At 54.9% G+C, this 18,669-nt stretch overlaps 1 protein-coding gene across 1 annotated transcript in view; it reads right to left on the reverse strand.

The window, feature by feature from the left end:
- Positions 1-18,669, reverse strand: part of CFAP46 (cilia and flagella associated protein 46) — a 105,622-nt gene that overhangs the window by 12,400 nt on the left and 74,553 nt on the right. The window contains exons 39-50 of the mRNA XM_055424372.2: positions 18,307-18,442; positions 11,302-11,490; positions 10,437-10,625; positions 8,993-9,124; positions 8,708-8,887; positions 8,113-8,283; positions 3,802-3,899; positions 3,315-3,391; positions 2,520-2,650; positions 2,114-2,238; positions 1,288-1,367; positions 575-736 (exon numbers count right to left, since the gene is read on the reverse strand). Of these exons, the coding sequence (XP_055280347.2) occupies positions 575-736; positions 1,288-1,367; positions 2,114-2,238; positions 2,520-2,650; positions 3,315-3,391; positions 3,802-3,899; positions 8,113-8,283; positions 8,708-8,887; positions 8,993-9,124; positions 10,437-10,625; positions 11,302-11,490; positions 18,307-18,442 (1,670 nt within the window). The remainder of the gene's footprint in view (positions 1-574; positions 737-1,287; positions 1,368-2,113; positions 2,239-2,519; positions 2,651-3,314; positions 3,392-3,801; positions 3,900-8,112; positions 8,284-8,707; positions 8,888-8,992; positions 9,125-10,436; positions 10,626-11,301; positions 11,491-18,306; positions 18,443-18,669) is intronic.

The raw sequence follows: 18,669 nt of genomic DNA on the forward strand, positions 1-18,669 counted from the left end.
GTATCTGAAAACTGGTGCTTCATGTATTTCTGTCTGGGTTTTGGTTGTTTCAGCTAGAAGGGCATATTTGCTCTCTTTCACCTCATCTTGGGTGAAAATAAAAGTCCAATCTCTTTATTTTTAATGTAATTTGATATTTATCTTAGTGAAGCATACATGCCAGAAACCACAAGGCACAAACGTGCAGCCTGGAGAATGTTCACATGCCCTGCACACTCGTGACACAGAATGTGACCACGGCTGGCTCCCCCGCCCCTGCCCAAGCCAGGCCTCCTGGTTGCCTCCCGTGCTGCCTCTCACCATCTAATCGATGACCAACTGTATCGTTGGCTGGTGACCACCAGTCCCCTCCTTAGAGACAGAAGTTTGTGAGGCCAGGAGGGAAGTTAGGGTCCTGCCTGGGGTATGTTGGCAGCTGTCAGAGCGCTGGCTCATGGAAGGTGCTCCCTAAACACCTCCAAATGCACCAGGGCCCTGAAAAGCGTGGCAACTTTGATAACTGCCTTTTGACAAGAGTTACACTCCCTTATCATGAAAGCCATCTATGCATTTTAGGTGTCCGCTGGGCTTTCACCTGGCTCCTCTCTGCGGAGGCGATTGCACAGCATCTGGAGAGAAAACTCCCGTGACAGCGAGGACACCAGCCCATCGTCGAACACAGAGAGCCCTTCCAGCGGCAGCTCCAGCAGATGCCTGTCCGCGATCAGGATGACGTCGTCTGCGACCTCAGGCTGCACTGTGGGGGGATGCCGCCGCTACCGCTCCCTGGCAGCACAGACCCTGCCCCTCACCACCCCCACCCCCACCCTACGAGGGACTTGGGGAGGAGGCTGAACTGGGCACAGCCAGGACCTGGACACTGCCTGGGTTGGGGGACGCCATGTCCTCTGTGGTGCCAAGGGCCGCCCACGCTCCGTGGGCACTCCTGAGGCAGGTGCTGGAGCCTCGGCTCCTTCCACCAGGGAGCCCCTTCAAGGGACGGGCAGTTGCGCTAGCCCCCCTCCCCGAGGACTGTCCAGAGGGGGCCTTGGCCACTGTGGCAGCTCCATTAGAGGACGGGTAGTGGTGCTCCCGGGACCCCACGGCCACTCCAGCAGTCAGCCCCCGAGGGTGACGGTGATGTTGCCGTGGTCTCTGTCCCTCGGTCTGCCCAGGCACCAGTGGGGGTCCTGAGGGCGGGGTGGGCAGTGGGGGGTTGCACATGGCCTGCCAGGGCACCGATCAGCACCGTCCAGAGCGGTTTCTGCCAGCCTCCATCCCACAGGCCAGGCCCCAGGCCCCACTCACCCTGGGACAGGGACGCTTTCCTCTCCTTGTCTTTGCTCTTGGTTTTTCCAGAATCTGCAACAACCATGGGGATCGGAGCTCTGAAAGCAAAGGCAGATTCATGTTGAAAAAACCTGTGAACACCCCTGAGAAGGGGCGGTGAGTCCTCCGGGCCGAGTGTCTCCAGGGCAGCATCAGGGCACTGGGCTCGCTGCGGTCCCTGCTGGGGGTCCGTCTCCCGAGACCGGGGCATGGATGTGAACACGTTGGAATCAGCACGCGCTGACCTGCTGGCCAATCAGGGAGTCCATGTGCTGACCCCCCCAGCTTCCTTCCCCACAGACCCAGATTCACGGGGCTGGGCCCTCTGCCAGGCTCTCCCCTCCCACCACACCCAGACCAGAGGGCAGCAGGGCTCCACGTCGCAGGGACGTCCCCAGAAAAGGTCTGGGGCGGGGCCAGACTCCCCCCCCCCCCCCCGAATGGCAGGCGGGCGGAGCCCAGCTTCTGTTTCTGAGGGCCCGTGCTCTCTCCAGGTTAGTCCGCTGCCCGATTGCTCACAGAAAGCAGCCCGGGGCTGCGGCCTCAGGGTCTCCAAGAGGACACAGCTCTGACCCTCCCATGCCCACAGCCAGCTGCTCAGCTCGCTGCAGGGCTCAGGGGTGGAGGCTGAGCTGGCTTTTGCATGGAGCCCCCCGCCGCCCACCCTCAGCCTGGGCGTCACGCTGCTTGGGACCTGTGCATACCTGTGGGGACTCAGGGGCCCTGGACCCCCCGCCCCCAGGGTCCCAGCAGTCCAGCTGGAACTCGGTGCCTGAGCCCTTCAGGAGGCAGCCCTGGGGAGTACCTGGGCTCTGGGGGGCAGCTGAGCAGCGGGAACAGCGGCTGCAGGTACTGCTCCATGGCCTTCAAGACGGCCTCGAGCCTCGGCAGAGCGCGGTCCTCCCCCGTCGGGCACACGTCTTCTGAATCCTCCTCAACCCAAACAACCGCTGAGGTTACAAGGTGTCAAAGCGGACCCCCTGGAGCCCCCAGGAGGCCAGACCCTGCAGGCAACCCCCGGGAAAGGCCTTGCTCAGAGCCAGGGCACCCCAGCCCGCCGCACTGCTCTGCCAGCACAGCGGGGGCATTTGCACCAGGCTTGGCTCAAGGATTCAAAGCAGAGTTGGCGCCGGGTCTGGCCAAGGAGCCTGACCTGGGGTCCGGCAGTGTCGGGCAGTGGTCCCCGCCCTGCCCGTGGGCTTGGGTCTCACCAGGCCAGCGCTCAGGGCCATGTCCTCACTGTAGGCCTTGGCCTGGGCCTGCTCCCGGAACTGCTGGACCCTGGCCAGCAGGCGGGAGAAGTCGGAGGGGCTCACGGCCACCCGAGCCACCTTGCAGAAGCCTGCGGAGACAAAGGCACGTCCCCACGCTGGGCCTCGCAGACTGCCCTTCAGGCCGAGAGCACTGTGGATGGAACACTATACCACCGGACTTGATGGGGGCATGGCAAGCTATGAGCTAAGCTTTGGGACCTTCCCCAGAAGGAGTCAGCGCCAGAACCCCGCTGGAGGGGAGACGGCTAGCGAGGTTGGGAAGGAAGGCAGATAGAAACTCAGCATCTGCCATGTGCCAAGGCTGCTCTGCAGACACAGGGAGGAGTCAGCAGGGAACGGGGGGCCAGTCCCCCGGCAGGAGACAGGTGGGTGGTGTCATGCCTGTTGATGTTCAGGAGCAGAGGCAGGCCCTCGGGGCACCAGGAAGTAGCCAGGGGGTCCTGGGACAGAGCAAACGGCTCTCTGTGGTTGTAAGTGAACGGGCAGGTGGAATGAAGTGCTGAGGCTGAGGAAGGAGCCGGAGAGGGGATGTTGGGGGGTCTCCCCAGTGGGCGGCGCATGGGCCAGGCTCTGCTGCTTCCGCCTGGTGCCCCCTCCCTACCTGGGAAATATGCCTGGATGGGGGCTGGCAACCCGGGGGGAGGGTGGGTGGAGAAGTGTCAGGTCTCTCTCTGCCCTGTCCCACCAGGGATGCCCCTACCCCGCAGAAGGCAGTGCTATGGCATGACTCACCCCCGGTCTGGAGTATTTTGCCTTTGGCCGCAGGGATAGACTTGGGTTTGTCGTAGGAGGCGCCGTACAGACGGGTCCTGTTGGCAGGACAGGGTGGGGTCCCAGAGGAGCCCTGAAGAGGCGGACTCTGTGCCACCCCCTCCACATAAGCCCCTCCCTTGAACCTCAGACAAGTCAGGACACGGAGTCACACAGCAACCCCTTCCCGCCCCCCCCCCCCATGGCACTCTGCAGGGTGGCCAAGGATGGCAGACCAGGGGTTCTGCTGCACTTCAACCATGCCCTTTAGACCAGGGCTGTGTGCTGGCAGGACAGGGCACTGTGCCTGGACCCCCGCCGTCATACCCGTCAGCCTGGGCACCCTGGCAGAGGGACGGTCCACCCACCCCATCCCAACGGGCAGCCCACCCTGGCCCGTGCTGTGTCCACAGGGACCGCTGGAGCAGGAGGAAGGGGAGCAGCAGGGGAACAGGGGAGAAGGCCTCACCTGTCCCTGGAGTGGTGCAGAAAGATGATCCGTATCGTGGGAGGAATGTCATTCAAGAGGTTAAAGTGCTGTTCGGTGACCCAGAGGTTTTGCCAAGCCTGCGGGTGACACTTGGGGTCAGTCCGGGCCGGCGGCCGCCGCCAGGGGTCAGCAGAGGCACGCAGACCTCGCCGTGGGCACCGCCGGGGAGGGCAGGGACCCAGCCCCGCGGAGGGCCCGGCGTCCCCCGACCCCCAGCAGACGCAGGCCGGGAGGCCTGCGATCAGTTTCCCAGCCCACAGTTGGTGCGGTTCGCCCTGACGCCCCGCTCTTTTCTGCGGGTCTGCAGCAGGAGCCACAGGCAGCCCGCAGACCACCCCCCGGGGGGAGCCGCCCACACCCGCCCCCTGCTTTCTGATGGAAACAGCTGCAGGTTTGAGGCGGCTGACCAGTGTCCGCGCTCAGGTCCACTGCGGGGGGCGCGCGGAACGCCTGTTCCAGCGGAGCAGGCGGAGACCGTGCTCCCCAAGCTGGGGGATGGGTCACAGGGGCCAGACCTCCTCAGCTCCGCGGCCACCGCCCAGCGTCCGGGGTCCCTCCAGGCTGGCACCCGCGGCAGCTGGCCCTGTTGCCCTTTTTGCCTGCAGTGTCCCATGGGGAAGATACGGCCTCTCATCCGTCTGTGGCCAGTGAGCACGAATACTGCTGTGACGTCTGTCCTTGGGGACCACGGCCCGCAGGGAGAGTTGCTGGGTTGAACTCACTTCCGAAGGGGCTACATGTGGACGGACCCTACCCCACCCCCACGGGGCCCTCCTCCTCAGCCCTGGGTGCCTTCCGCCCCTCTGCTGGATGTCCAGTAGTACTCGGGTGGGGTTTTAATTTCTGCATTTCTCTGATGACCAGTGGACCTGGGCATCGTTTTAAAAGTTTACTGGCCGTTTGGGTATCTTCTGTGACAGTCCAGCCTTGTGAATTTCCTCCACTGGATGGTCAGTCTTTCTCTTCCCGAGTGGGCCACCTCCTTTCTCCAGACAGGATTCCAGCTCCCGGTCACCCCGGGAGTGTGCTGGACCTCCTCTGAGGTTTGCCTTTGACTCCCGGGCTGCAGTTCTGATGAACAGAGGTTCTTCACGTCCGTGCAGTGCAGCGTGTAGTAGTTTGTACCTCCTTCCTGGTGATGAGGAGGCTCGTCTCCAAAAGCGTCCTCCGCGAGCTCCACTGTGTCACCTTCTCGGGGAGCCGTCACCCGGGCAGGGCCGCACCATCCTCCCCCCCCCGCCCCAGCCCGAGTCAGGCGTGTGCGGTGGGCCTGTTCCTGGCCTTTCTCTGTCGCCTCTTCCGCCGCTTCAAGCAGGTTCTGCTGTCTTGCTTCGGAAGCTGGCACTTCCTTACAGACGTGCTCACACAGAGGCTTCCTTCCCCAGATGTGGCTCTGCCTCTTATCGGCCCTTTTTGAGTTTTCCTTAGAGAGGTTTGTGGTTTTGGGGGTAGAGATCATGTCTTTCATTAGATTTTCCTTAGGTGTTTGATTGGTTTTGATGTCACTGAAAATGGTGTGATTCAGACACTGTCGCCACTTGTAACTGGCGTGTAGAGGTGCAGGCATCGGCACAGCCCTCGGCCGAGGCCTCCCAGCGTCTGTGTCTCAGAGACGATGGCTTTTAAGGCCCACAATCATGTTGATTGTGAATAATCAATTTTACTTCTCCCTTTTCAATGCTTCTGCCCTTTATTCCTTTTTCTAGTCTAACTGTTCTATTCAATAGAAGTATGATAGCTTTCTTGTGTCATTTCAACTCTAGGAGAAAAGTTTGCAGAATTTTTCTGAAAATTAATGTATAGTATGATCTTTGCTATAGAGTTTTAGAGATATTCTTTATCAGATTAAGGAAATTATCTTCTTAGTAACATGGAAACATACATTACCATATGTAAGCCAGAGAGCCAGTGGAAACCGCTGTGTGACTCAGGGAACTCAAACCAGGGCTGGGTAACAGACAGCCCAGAGGCGGATGGGGAGGGAGGTGGGCGGGGACGTGGGTAAACCCATGGCTGATTCATGCTGACGCTTGGTGGAGACCAGCTCATTACCGTAAGGCAATTACCCTTCAATTAAAAATAAATGAAATTATCTCCTATCTTGATTTTTGGGCTGGTGTTGAATTTTGACAGTTTTTCTGCATCTATCAAGATGGCCTTACGATTTTCTCCTTTTCCTCCTGTTAATACGTTGGACTATATTGAATGAATTAAAATACTAGATTGCATGGTGCACAGCATCTGATCCTTCTGCGTTATCCCTTTCACAGTCCCTGGGTCTTCTTGCTGATATTTTGTGTCCACGGTGATAAGAGAGTTTTCCCACGTTCAGCGTGGAGGCTCATGGGCTGCTCTGAGGAGCGTCAGGGACTGTTCCTGTTGCTCCTGGTCCCTGAAGGATCGTTTCTTCCTTCAGTGTTTGGGGGAATTTGTTGGTGAAGCCAACTGGGTCTGGAACTCTGTTTGTGATGCTGTTAAGGCTTCACTTCTTGAAGAGAGATTAAGTTATTCAGATTTTCTATTGTCAGCTTTGGTAGGTTATATTTTTTGAGGAATTTGTCCATCTCGCTCAAATTGCCAGATTTATTAGAGTGAGGTTATAAACCAGTCTCTTTAGCTTTTTGATGTCCGAAGGATCTCACGGTGTCGTGTTGCCCATCCTGAAACGTCTGTCTCCCCTCTGTCAGGTCTCCCTCAGCGTTTGTCAGTTTCACTATAAGCGGTCTTCCCTTGGAACCCATTCCTGCTGTTATTGATTTCCTCTGCCATAGGCGTGATTTAATTTCATGGTTTCTCTTGTTCTACCTCTCATTTGTTTTTCTTTTTTCTTAGATGTTTTTATTCTAGCTTTTTGAAATCAAAGTTTAAATCACTGTTTTTTTCAGGCTTTCTTTTTGTACTCAAGGGTGTATATTTTCCCCTAAACCCTGTTTTAGACAAGTCTCCTAGGTTTTCATATATAGTATTTTTATTGTCAATTTAAAATATTTTGTAAATTCCATTATCATTTCTTCTTTGACCAATTGATGATGATAGACATACTGTTTAATTTCAAGGAAATTTCGTGGTTTTTTACATGTATCTTTCAGTTATTGATTTCTGTTTTAACTTCCTTGTGGTTGGAAAACAAACTGAGTGACTTCAGTGCTTTGGCATCTGCTGAGGCATCCTGTGGCCGATGATGGCCTGCTTGGTAGAGGTCCCGCTCCCTCCCGGTTCCAGTTCCGTGAACGTCTGGCCACGTCCGGTCAGACCTCCTGCGCTCGGAGACGCTCCCGCACACTTCTGCAGGCTGCTGCTGGCTCATCTTCTCTTTCTACCAGGAACTTAGAGGATGGGTCCAGCCTCCCCGCGGAGCCGAGGACCTGTCTGCGGCTCCTGTTGGAGTCGGTTCTGTTCACACGTTTGAAGTTGTGTCACTGGCGCTCACGCGCTGGGGACGCGGGTCCCCGCTGACTGGCCGCTCGGTCGTCCCCTCCGGTACCACGTCTCAGCAGAAGACTGCCGGGCTTTCCACTGATGAGTCTTCCCAGGGTTTACAGACCACCTCTCACCTCCTCCAGGCTGGCCCCGCCCTGCAGGAGGGGGCATTCCTATCCCTGGATCACGGCAGGGCTCTTGGCCTGGAGACATTTCTGGGGTGTCATGTGGGAAGGCGCTGGAGGCCAGGGCTGCCGCTAACACCCCCAGCACACACAGGACAGCCCCGGCCAGAGAGTCGTCCCATCCCTACTGGTCAGAAGGAGAAAGGCAGCCTGGATTGAGGGGTACGTGGTCGGCCCACACCAGCGGCCATGGAAGCCCCACGGAAGAGGAGGGTGGCCTTGATCAGAGGCTTCTGGCCTGTTTTCTGTATTCAATTTCATCAAGTTTAATTTCTTTAAGTCTCCAATACATATCTGCTAGTCCAAATAAAAGAGGAGGTGCTATTAGCTACCACGCTCTGCAAATTTCTTCCAAAATTAAATTCTAAGACTTGGCTGAATATGAAGTGCTTCCTCAAACGCAGCGTGAACTGAAAGGACCCCCCGAGAGCCCCGTCCTCCCCGCTCCTGTTCACGGCCATCGCAGGCCTGGGTGTCTGTGATGTGAGCCCGTGGGGTCTCGCCGATGCCGGACGTGGGCCCATGAGAAGCTGCGGCTTCGAGAGGGTGCGTGGGCCCCAGAACCACACGGCGGTGGCGGCGGGTGGGCGGCTGGGCTGCGGGGCGGGGCAGGCCTGCTCACCTGGGATGTGGCGGGGCAGGCTCGGGGGCGGGGCAGGCCCGGGGGCGGCCTCGGCCCGCTCACCTGGGATGTGGCGGCCAGCCTCTGCTCCACGCTGGCACACAGGTTGGTGGATGTCCTCTCCTGGCGCCTCAGCCTGTCCTGGAGCTGCAGCAGCGCGGCCAGCTGTGAGCTGCTGGTGTTGGCCGTGGCTGCGAGCAGGACATCGCGCATCCTCTCAGAGGCCGAGCAGCTCTGAAACAGACCGCAGAGGCTGCCAGGGGGCCCAGGCACCGTCCACGGCAGGTGGGCACCCAGGCGCTCCCCCAGGCCGCTGGCACAGCCGAGAGGCCGGGCGAGGCGGCCTTCACCGCTGAGCCTGCAGGCCTGCCGGCTCAGGACGCAGGGAGGAGAGTGCTCTGCTCTCCCCTGAGCCCGAGGAACAGAAGCTTGGGGGCTTCCGCTGCTCGTGTGCCCACAGGAACTGAGATGGGGGGGCCAGAACCCCTTCTCCAGGTACCCAGGGTGCCTCCTCCAATGAGCACTGTCCTTAAAGTGGAGCCTAGTTTCAGCCTGGCCAGCGAGGTCGCCGGCAGAGGGAACACCGGGGTCTCAGGGGACCTCCCTCTCCCCAGTGGCCAAGGGGGGCCTTGCAGCAACAGCCCGGAGCAGAGCACACCTGAGACAGCGCAAGGAACTGGCAGGCCGTTGCGGGCTCCAGGATGCCCGTGCACTCCACCATCTCCAGGCTGGCGGCCGCGGCGACGTCCAGGAGGTTGCTGCCCAGGGCCCCATGCAGGCACTGTAGCAGCACCTCGGACGCCTGGGCCAGGTACTGCTGGGCCAGCACCACCCTCCTCTGCAGGGGGAGCTCAGACTCAGGTAGGCTCCAAGGGCCGGGCGGCCTCCATGGGCCGGGCGGCCTGGGGCTGGATGGCCTGGGGCTGGGTGGGGGCCAGCGTACCCTCTGATCCCAGCCCTTCCTCCGCTCCTCGGGGGTGGCCCTGAAGGATGGCAGTTCACTGTAGGGCCCTTCATGTTCCGGGTCCTCCTGGTTGACCTCCAGACCCCTGAGGCTGCTGCGCTCAGCGCCTCCCTACAGACAACACACCTCCAGTCAGAGCCTGGGGCAGTGTAGACATGTCTCTGCAGGACCCCTGGGGGTGGGGCACGGCAGGCCCCGCTGCAGCCCATCCTTTGCTGATTTAGGTAACCGGTGGGGGCATGGCAGAGAAGCCAGCACCTGGCAGGTGCCGCAGGGAGGAGCCTTGGCAGGCCCCTGGGGATGGCCTTCTGTGCCGCACCCCTTCAGGCCTCTCAAATCCCCTCCCTCGAGCACTAGGCCTGGGGAAGCCGGGTGCCCATCTGCCCCAGGGGCCCAAGGGCCAAGGCACCACAAGGCTCCTCTTGTCTCCTCTGCAGGACAAGGCACCCTGAAGGGGTGGGTCCTCGGGAGGCCAGGGGGACCTGTTTGGGGGGCAGTGGGCCCAGGAGACTCAAGGTGGGGGAGCCCTGGGTCTGCAGGGATAAGACAGAGGCAGGCAGCCCCTCCGAGCAGGGGTGTGGTGAGCGCAGCTTCCTAGACGGACGCCCGCTCAAAGGAGGGCCACACGTCCCGTCCAGGTCTACCCAGTTCAGAACCAGCTTTTCAGGTGCTCAGTGAATGATGGTCGAATGCAGGGCCAAAATGCCACCAATTCACCCAAATGTGAATCACGTCTTAGGGCCTGGAGACCCGGACAGCCGCCACTGGGCCGACCCCAGGGCTGTACACCCGGCCAGGTCCCTGGGGCCGGCCTGGCTGCACCTGGGCAGGTGCCTTCTCGCATCTACAAAGGTGTTTAAGACGACGACCAGGAGCTCCCACGGGGGCGGCTGTCACCAGAATCCCTTCCTAGGGGCAGGGGCTTCCTCAGGGGCACCAGGCCTGCAGGGCAACCTGGCGGGGGTGGGTACTGGAGAGAAGAAGGCGGTCCTGGGTGCACTGGCATGGCTGTCGGGAGGAGGGCTTCCCTGGACCGCGTGGGTGGGTGGGGGCAGGGGTTGGGGGGTAGCAGCGAAAGTGTGCAGGACTGATCCTTGGGTGGGGCAGGGGCCTGGTCCTCAGGCACAGAGCTGCTGGTGGGGGAGGCGCCAGGAGCCACCGCCCGGGGACACCCCCATTTGGGGTGGGGTGCCCCACTTAGGACGGCCTGTCCTGCTTGCCCCTCCTCCCCCTCCCATTCTTCCTCCGGGGGTCAGGCCTTTGGCCTGCCTTTTCCTCCCTCCACAGCCCACACCACGCTTCTTGACCCCGGACAACTCAAAGCCTGTTTTCTACCCCAGTTCTTATTAAGATCCAGTGAGCTCTAAATATATTCTTGTTTTTTAGGCCTAAGTTGTCAGTCTGGGAGCCGGCCAGGACGCACCCAGAGGCTCTCATCCCAGTAGCTGGCGGGGAGCAGGAGGTCCCAGTTCTCAGCCAGCAGGTGCAGCGCCTTCCCGGCCAGGCCCAGGAGCCACGGGTGAGGCTCCTCGCAGTCCGCGCTCAGCGACTGCAGGCTCCCCAGCTGTGCCAGGACAGTGTGCGCCAGGCTGTGCTTCAGGTTGAACCACTTCTTCAGGGACACAAACCACCTCAGTCACCCAACAAGGGCCACCGCTGCTGCCCACCCAGGCCCCGCCCTCCAACAGCCCTGCAATGTCGCTAGGGTCTCCGAGGCTCAGGTGCTGGGAGGTTCTAGAATCTGCGGAGGAGCCTCAATTTGGGGCAGGTTGACAAGGATGGGAGTTGGTGATGGACAGGGAGGCCTGGTGTGCTGCAGTCCATGGGGTCACAAAGAGCTGAATGTGACCGAGCTACTGAACTGACCTGACAAGGACATGAGTTTGTATTGAGGTCCATTTAGGACTCATTTGGTTCTTTGGTCAGATTAATTGGGTCCACACTTGTGGAAATCTAAAACAGTCTAAGAACAGAACATGTTTTCCTCAGAATCATTCTGCAGACATAACTCATCTTTTTAACAGACGGCAGCTCACCTTTATGGACGCCTTCCTGTGGCGACACAGCCGTCAGAGCACTCCCTTGGGAAGGGGCACCTCCCCCAGGAAGACCCCGATCTCCATTAGCCAATCAGACGGGCCTTTTGGGGGCTGCTGCGAGCTACCGGGGCAGGAAACCCCTCAGCTCAGAGACTTCGGGGGACGTTTGTGAATCCCGACCTCCTGGGTTCCCAATGGCTGGTCAGGCACACGGTGGGGGGTCCCCCAGCGCGTGTCCAGGGACGTTACCAGGCCGACAGCGCTGTAGTCACTGGGGCTCTGCAGGAAGTCAGACAGCAGCTTGTCGGTGGAGCTCTGCTCCAGCTGCCGCCGCCGGGCGTCCTCCCAGGTGAGCTGCAGCGTGTCCAGACAGCCCTCCACGAGGCTGAGCCTGAGGTGCCGCAGTCTTCGCATCACAGGACTGCTGACATTCTGTAACTGAGGGGGTGCGACCATCAGGGCTGGAGCCACCGCCAGGCCAGCCCACCCGCGGCCAGGCCCGGCCCGGCCCGGCCCCGCCCCGCCCGCCCCGCCCCACTCCAGGCCACGCCCACCGCCAGGCCACGCCCCTCGCTCCATCCCACCCGCCACGCCCTGTGCATCGTCAGGCCCCGCCCACCGAGCTACGGCCCTCCCACCACCAGGCCCTGCCCCTCGCTCCATCCCACCCGCCACGCCCCGGCCACTCCTCCCACCCACGCCACGCCCACTCACGCCCGGCCCCGTCCGCCCGGCCCCGCCCACTCCTCCCACCCAGGCCCCGCCCACTCACGCCAGGCCCCGCCCGCTCCCTCCGCTGCCCCTCCCTAGGCGAGCCTCCTCCCGCCCGGTCCGACGGCTGCTCGTCCGCAGAGCACGCGCTCTCCGCCGGCCGCGTCCATCCTGGGAGTCGTTGCGGCGCGCAGCCGTGCCAGACCCTGTGCAGCGCGGGGCGCGCGTCCGCGAGGCCCTCAGGCGCACGGGCTGCGCTCTGCCGGGGCGTCTGCCCCTTGCTCCCACACCCCCAGCCTGGGGCGGGGCCAGCAGCGCTGCCGAGCGCGGTCCGCAGGCGTCTGCGCGGGGCACACGCCCAGGCGGGCGGGCTGGGCCACACGGGCCGGGCCCTCCTCTGCTCGAGCCGCCACGCCGGTCCGAGCTGGCCGCGCACGCGGCCCCGCCGCCAGCGCAGGGGGCTCGCCAGCTCGCTCGCGTGCTGGTAACATCTGGTGCAGCTGGTCCTTCAAGTTGTAGCCGTGTTAACAGTTGTGTGGTGGTTTTCCCTGACTCACTAATAAACTTGCCGTCTTCTCTTGTGATTATTTACCATCCACGTATTTTCTTTGAAGAAATGTCTGTTCAGATGTTTGCCCAGTTATTATTGGGTTGCTTATGTCTATCGCCGAAGAATTGATGCGTTTGAACTGTGGTGCTGGAGAAGACTTTTGAGAGTCACTTGGACTGCAAGGAGATCCAACCAGTCCATTCTAAAGGAGATCAATCCTGGGTGTTCATTGGAAGGACTGATGCTAAAGCTGAAACTCCAATACTTTGGCCACCTCATGCGACGAGTTGACTCAATGGAAAAGAGTCTGATGCTGGGAGGGATTGGGGGCGGGAGGAGACGGGGACGACAGAGGATGAGATGGCTGGATGGCATCACCGACTCGATGGACATGAGTTTGAGTGAACTCTGGGGGTTGGTGATGGACAGGGAGGCCTGGCGTGCTGTGGTTCATGGGGTCGCGGAGAGTCGGACACCACTGAGCGACTGAACTGAACTGAACTATGTCTATTTTGAAAGTTCTTTACATTAATGTAGTCTAGATACAAGAACTTTGTCAGATAAATGATTTGTAAATATTTTCTCCCAGTCGGCAACTTGTCTTTGCATTCTCTTAATGGTGTCTTTTGAAGAGCGGAGTCCAATTTAAAAATTTATAAATTTTTTCTTTGATGGATTATGATTTTGGTCTCATGGGTAAGAAAGCTTTGCTAGACTTTAAGGCTGCAGAGGCGTTTTCCTATGCTTTCTTCTTAAGGCTTCAGTTTCAGCTCTTACATGTAGCCCTGTGGCCACTCGGGAGCCGGCTCTCACGCACGGTGTGGGGCGTGGATGGAGGGTCACCCCAGTTGCTCCAGCAGCTTTGCGTTAGGGGCGAGCCCTTCTTCACTGAGCTCTCTTCGCACCTTAGCAGAAAGCCACTTTTCTTTCTGTATCCGTCCATTTTCAGACGCTCTATTATGTTCCACTGATGTGAAATTTTACATTAAAACCACACTATCTCCATTCCCATAGCTTTACAGTTCAGCTCAGTCGCTCAGTCGTGTCCGACTCTTTGCGACCCCATGGACTGCAGCACACCAGGCCTCCCTGTCCATCGCTAACTCCCGGAGTTCACTCAAACTCATGTCCATCGAGTCGGTGATGCCATCCAGCCATCTCATTCTCTGTCGTCCCCTTCTCCTCCCTCCTTCAATCTTTCCCAGCATCAGGGTCTTTTCCAAAGAGTCAGTTCTTCGCATCAGGTGGCCAAAGTAGTAAAGTTCCACTTCAGCATCAGTCCTTCCAATGAATATTCAGAGTTGCTTTCCTTTAAGATGGACTGGTTGGATCTCCTTGCAGTCCAAGGGACTCTCAAGAGTCCTCCAACATCACAGTTTAAAAGCATCAGTTCTTTGGTGCTCAGCTTTCGTTATAATCCAACTCTCACATCCATACATGACCACTGGAAAAACCATAGCTTTGACTAGACGGACCTTCATTGGCAAAGTAATGTCCCTGCTTTCTAATATGCTGTCTAGGTCAGTCAAAACGTTTCTTCCAAGGAACAAGTGTCTTTTAATTTCATGGCTGCACTCACCATCTGCAATGATTTTGGAAACCAAAAAAATAGTCTGTCACTGTTTCCCCATATATTTGCCATGAAGTGATGGAACCAGATGCCATGATCTTAGTTTTCTGAATGTTGAGCTTCAAGCCAACCTTTTCACTCTCCTCTTTCACTTTCATCAAGAGGCTCTTTAGTTCTTCTTCACTTTCTGCCATAAGGGTGGTGTCATCTGCATATCTGAGGTTATTGATTTTTCTCCTGACAATCTTGATTCCAGTTTGTGCTTCTTCCAGCCCAGCGTTTCTCATGATGTACTCTGCATAAAAGTTAAATAAGCAGGGTGACAATATACAACCTTGACGTACTCCTTTTCCTATTTGGAACCAGTCTGTTGTTCCATGTCCAGTTCTAACTGTTGCTTCCTGACCTGCATACAGGTTTCTCAAGAGGCAGGTCAGGTGTTCTGGTACTGCCATCTCTTGAAGAATTTCCCACAGTTTGTTGTGATCCACATGGTCAAAGGCTTTGGCGGAGTCAATAAAGCTGAAGTAGATGTTTTTCTGGAACTCTCTTGCTTTTTTAATGATCCAACGGATGTTGGCAACATGATCTCTGGTTCCTCTGCCTTTTCTAAATCCAGCTTGAACATCTGGAAGTTCATGGTTCACGTATTGTTGAAGCCTGACTTGGAGAATTTTGAGCATTACTTTACTAGCGTGTGAGATGAGTGCAATTGTGCAATCATTTGAGCATTCTTTGGCATTGCCTTTCTTTGGGATTGGAATGAAAACTGACCTTTTCCAGTCCTGTGGCCACTGCTGGTTTTCCAAATTTGCTGGCATATTTAGTGCAGCCCTTTCACAGCATCATCTTCTAGGATTTGAAATAGCTCAACTGGAATTCCATCAACTCCACTGGCTTTGTTTGTAGTGATGCTTCCTAAGGCCCACTTGACTTCGCATTCCAGGATGTCTGGCTCTAGGTGAGTGACCACACCATCGTGATTATCTGGGTCATGAAGATCTTTTTTGTACAGTTCTCCTGTGTATTCTTGCCACCTCTTCTTCTTATTTTCTGCTTCTGTTAGGTTCATACCATTTCTGTCCTTTATCGAGCCCATCTTTGCATGAAATGTTCCCTTGGAATCTCTAATTTTCTTGAAGAGATCTCTAGTCTTTCCCATTCTACTGTTTCCCTCTATTTCTTTGGACTGATCACTGAGGAAGGCTTTCTTATCTCTCCTTGCTGTTCTTTGGAACTCTGCATTCAGATGCTTATATCTTTCCTTTTCTCCTTTACCTTTCACTTCTCTTCTTTTCACAGCTATTTGTAAGGCCTCTTCAGACAGCCATTTTGCCTTTTTGCATTTCTTTTTCTTGGGGATGGTCTTGATCCCTGCCTCCTGTACAATGTCATGAACCTCCTCCGTCCAGAGTTCATCAGGCACTCTGTCTATCAGATCTAGTTCCTTAAACCTATTTCTCACTTCCACTGTATAATCATAAGGGATTTGATTTAGGTCATACCTGAATGGTCTAGTGGTTTTCCCTACTTTCTTCAATTTCAGTCTGAATTTGGCAATAAGGAGTTCATGATCTGAGCCACAGTTAGCTCCTAGTCTTGTTTTTGCTGACTGTATAGAGTTCCTCCATCTTTGGCTGCAAAGAATATAATCAATCTGATTTCGGTGTTGACCATCTGGTGATGTCCATGTGTAGAGTCTTCTCTTCTGTTGTTGGAAGAGGGTGTTTGCTATGACCAGTGCATTCTCTTGGCAAAACTCTATTAGCCTTTGCCCTGCTTCTTTCCGTACTCCAAGGCCAAATTTGCCTGTTACTTCAGGTGTTTCTTGACTTCCTACTTTTGCATTCCAGTCCCCTATAATGAAAAGGACATATTTCTTGGGTGTTAGTTCTGAAAGGTCTTGTAGGTCTTCATAGAACTGTTCAACTTCAGCTTCTTCAGCATTCTGGTCGGGGCATAGACTTGGATTACTGAGATATTGAATGGTTTGCCTTGGAAACAAACAGACATCATTCTGTCATTTTTGAGATTGCATCCAAGTACTGCATTTTGGACACTTTTGTTGACTATGAGGGCTATTCCGTTTCTTCTAAGGGATTCTTGCCCACAGTAGTAGATATTATGGTCATCTGAGTTTAATTATTCACCCATAGCTTTACAGTAAGTCTTAAAATCAGGTAATATTAGGCCTCCAACTTTGTTCTTTTTCAAAGTTGTGTTGGCTCTGTTAGGCCTTTTAAATTCCACATAGATTTAAAAATCACTTTGTCAATTTCTATTTTTAAAAAACCCTGCAGAATCTTGATTAGGATGGTAGATAATTTAGGGGGGAACTGACATCTTAACAATGTCAAGTCTCCTAAGCCATGAACTTAATATACCTTTCCATGTGTTTAGGTATTGGTTAATTTTTCTGTCAGTGTTGTGTGGTTCTCAGGGCACGAGTCTTCACTTTCTGGTCAAATTCCGCGTGTGTGCTGTCGTGTTTAACACACAGCTGGTCAAGTCTCCTGAGCCATGAACTTAATATACCTTTCCATGTATTTAGGTATCGGTTAATTTTCTGTCAGTGTTGTGTGGCTCTCAGGGCACGAGTTTTCACTTTCTGGTTGAATTCCGTGTGCGTGCTGTTGTGTTTAATACACAGTTGGCCATCATTCGCATGTGGAGACATGAAGCTAGTGTTTGCATGCTGTTCCCGTGCCGTGCAACCTCACCAAGCTCACTGCTCCGTCCTAGCAGCTGCATTGTTCTGCAGACCGCACAAGGGTTTCTACACAGACAACCACGTTATCTGTGAACAAAGACAGTTTTACATGTTCGTTTCTAGTCTGGAGGCTTTAGTTTCTTTGTCTTGCCTTATTGAATTGGCTAGAACTCCAACAGCATTCTGGATCAAAGTGGTGGAGGACACATTGCTGTCTTATTCCCCATTTTGAGGAAAAAGCATTCAGTCCTTCAACATGTGAGCTCTAGTTTTTTCATAGATGCCCTTAGTCAGACTGAGGAAGATCCCTTCTATTAACAGTTTGCTAAGAGCTTTGGTTTGGTTTGGTTCGGTTTTTAATCAGGAATGGACGTTGGATCTTGTCCGATGCTTTCTTCTTGTACCTGTTTTTCTGTCTGGTTGCTCCGGGTCTTCTGTTGCTGCACACAGGCCTTCCCGAGTTGCGGCGAGTTGGGGTTACTCTCTAGTTGTGGTGTGTGGGCTTCTCTTACTGCAGAGGCTCCAGGCACACAAACTCCACACACACAGGCCAGAAGTTGTGGCACGTGGGTTTAGCTGCTCCATGGCAGGGGGAATCTTCCTAGACCAGGGATCACACCCCTATCCCCTACACTGGTGGGTGGATTTTCATCTACTATACCACTAGGGAAGTCCAATAATGTTTAATTTTTAAAAATATCTGGTGAACCAAACTGATTGACTTTTGAATGTTACACAAGTCCTGGGATCAACCTGGTATATTATCCTTTTTACACATTGTTGGACTTAATTTCACAAATTTTGTTTAGAATTCCTACATCTATGAACATGAAGGACTGTCAATAGGGTTTTTCTTAGTATCTTTATCTTGTTTTGGTATCACACCGACACCAGCCTTACAGAAGAGTAGGGATGTATTCCCTCCTTTTCAATTTTCCAAAAGAACCTGTACAGAATTATTTTTTTACTTAAATTCTTGCTGGTATTCTCCAGTAAATTCATATGGGTCTGACATTTTCTGCATGGAAAAACTTTTAACTGCAAATTCAATTTATTTAATAAGTTGAGGACCGTTCGCATTATCTATTTCTGTCTGACTGGGCTTTGGTCATTTGTGTGTTCCAAGGGATTTTCCATTTCCTCTCCACTGTCAAACACATGGCGTAAAGCTGTTTATGATATTCCCTCACTGTCTTTTCAGTTTGAGGGGTCTATAGCGGTGTTACGGCTCTTGTTTCTGGCGTTGGTCATTTATGTCCTTTCTCTCTTTTTAAGCAATCTGACTGGAAGTTTATTGATTGATTGATCTCCTTAAAGAAACAGCATTTTGCTTTACTGGCCTTTCCATTTTTCAGTTTTCTATTTACTGGTTTGCACTGTGGGCTTCACTTCCTTTTCTTCTACTTACTTTGAGTTGGATTTGCTCTCTCTACTTCCATGTTGGGAAAGTGATTGGGGGTTTTCTCTTGTCACACGAGTGTTTGGTGCTACAAAAGCTCCCCTGAAGCGCTGCATCGAGATTTCTTACACATTTTGATATGCGCCCCCCCCACCGCACACACACTATAGTTCAAAACGGTTTCCCTTCTGATTTTTTTCTCTGACCCACAGTTATTCTGGTGTATGCTCTTTACTTTCCAAATATTTGGTCATCTCTCCCATAGCTTTCTGGTATTTTTTTAAATTGAAGTAAAATTCACATAATGTCCTTACGTCGTGAAGGGACAGTAAGCTCTGAACACTGAGAAACAGGTCCGCCGCTCCAGCCACGGCTCTCTGGGCCAGGTCGTACGCTTCCAAGTAACGAGCAGTTTTCTGCTCTTCGCATTTCTCACTTTGGGCAGACAACCTTTATCAGGAGAAGAGTGGCATTTAGAACAAAGCCGTCGAAGCTTTGCATTGTCAGTACTAAAAACGTGTAGCATGTAATTTTCATGGAATTACAATGAATATTTCATTAGCACTTTAAATCTTACAATTAGGTGTTTTACCTGAAAAGAGCCTCTCAATCTATTTGGAAGAGAGATGGAGACCTGGAGGACCGCATGTGCAGTCTGAAGCTGGTTTGTGGGTGCT

The sequence above is a fragment of the Moschus berezovskii genome, chromosome 12 (assembly GCF_049115385.1).
Source record: "Moschus berezovskii isolate FMDL1 chromosome 12, NW_MosBer_1.0, whole genome shotgun sequence".
In the NCBI taxonomy this organism is placed as follows: domain Eukaryota; kingdom Metazoa; phylum Chordata; class Mammalia; order Artiodactyla; family Moschidae; genus Moschus; species Moschus berezovskii.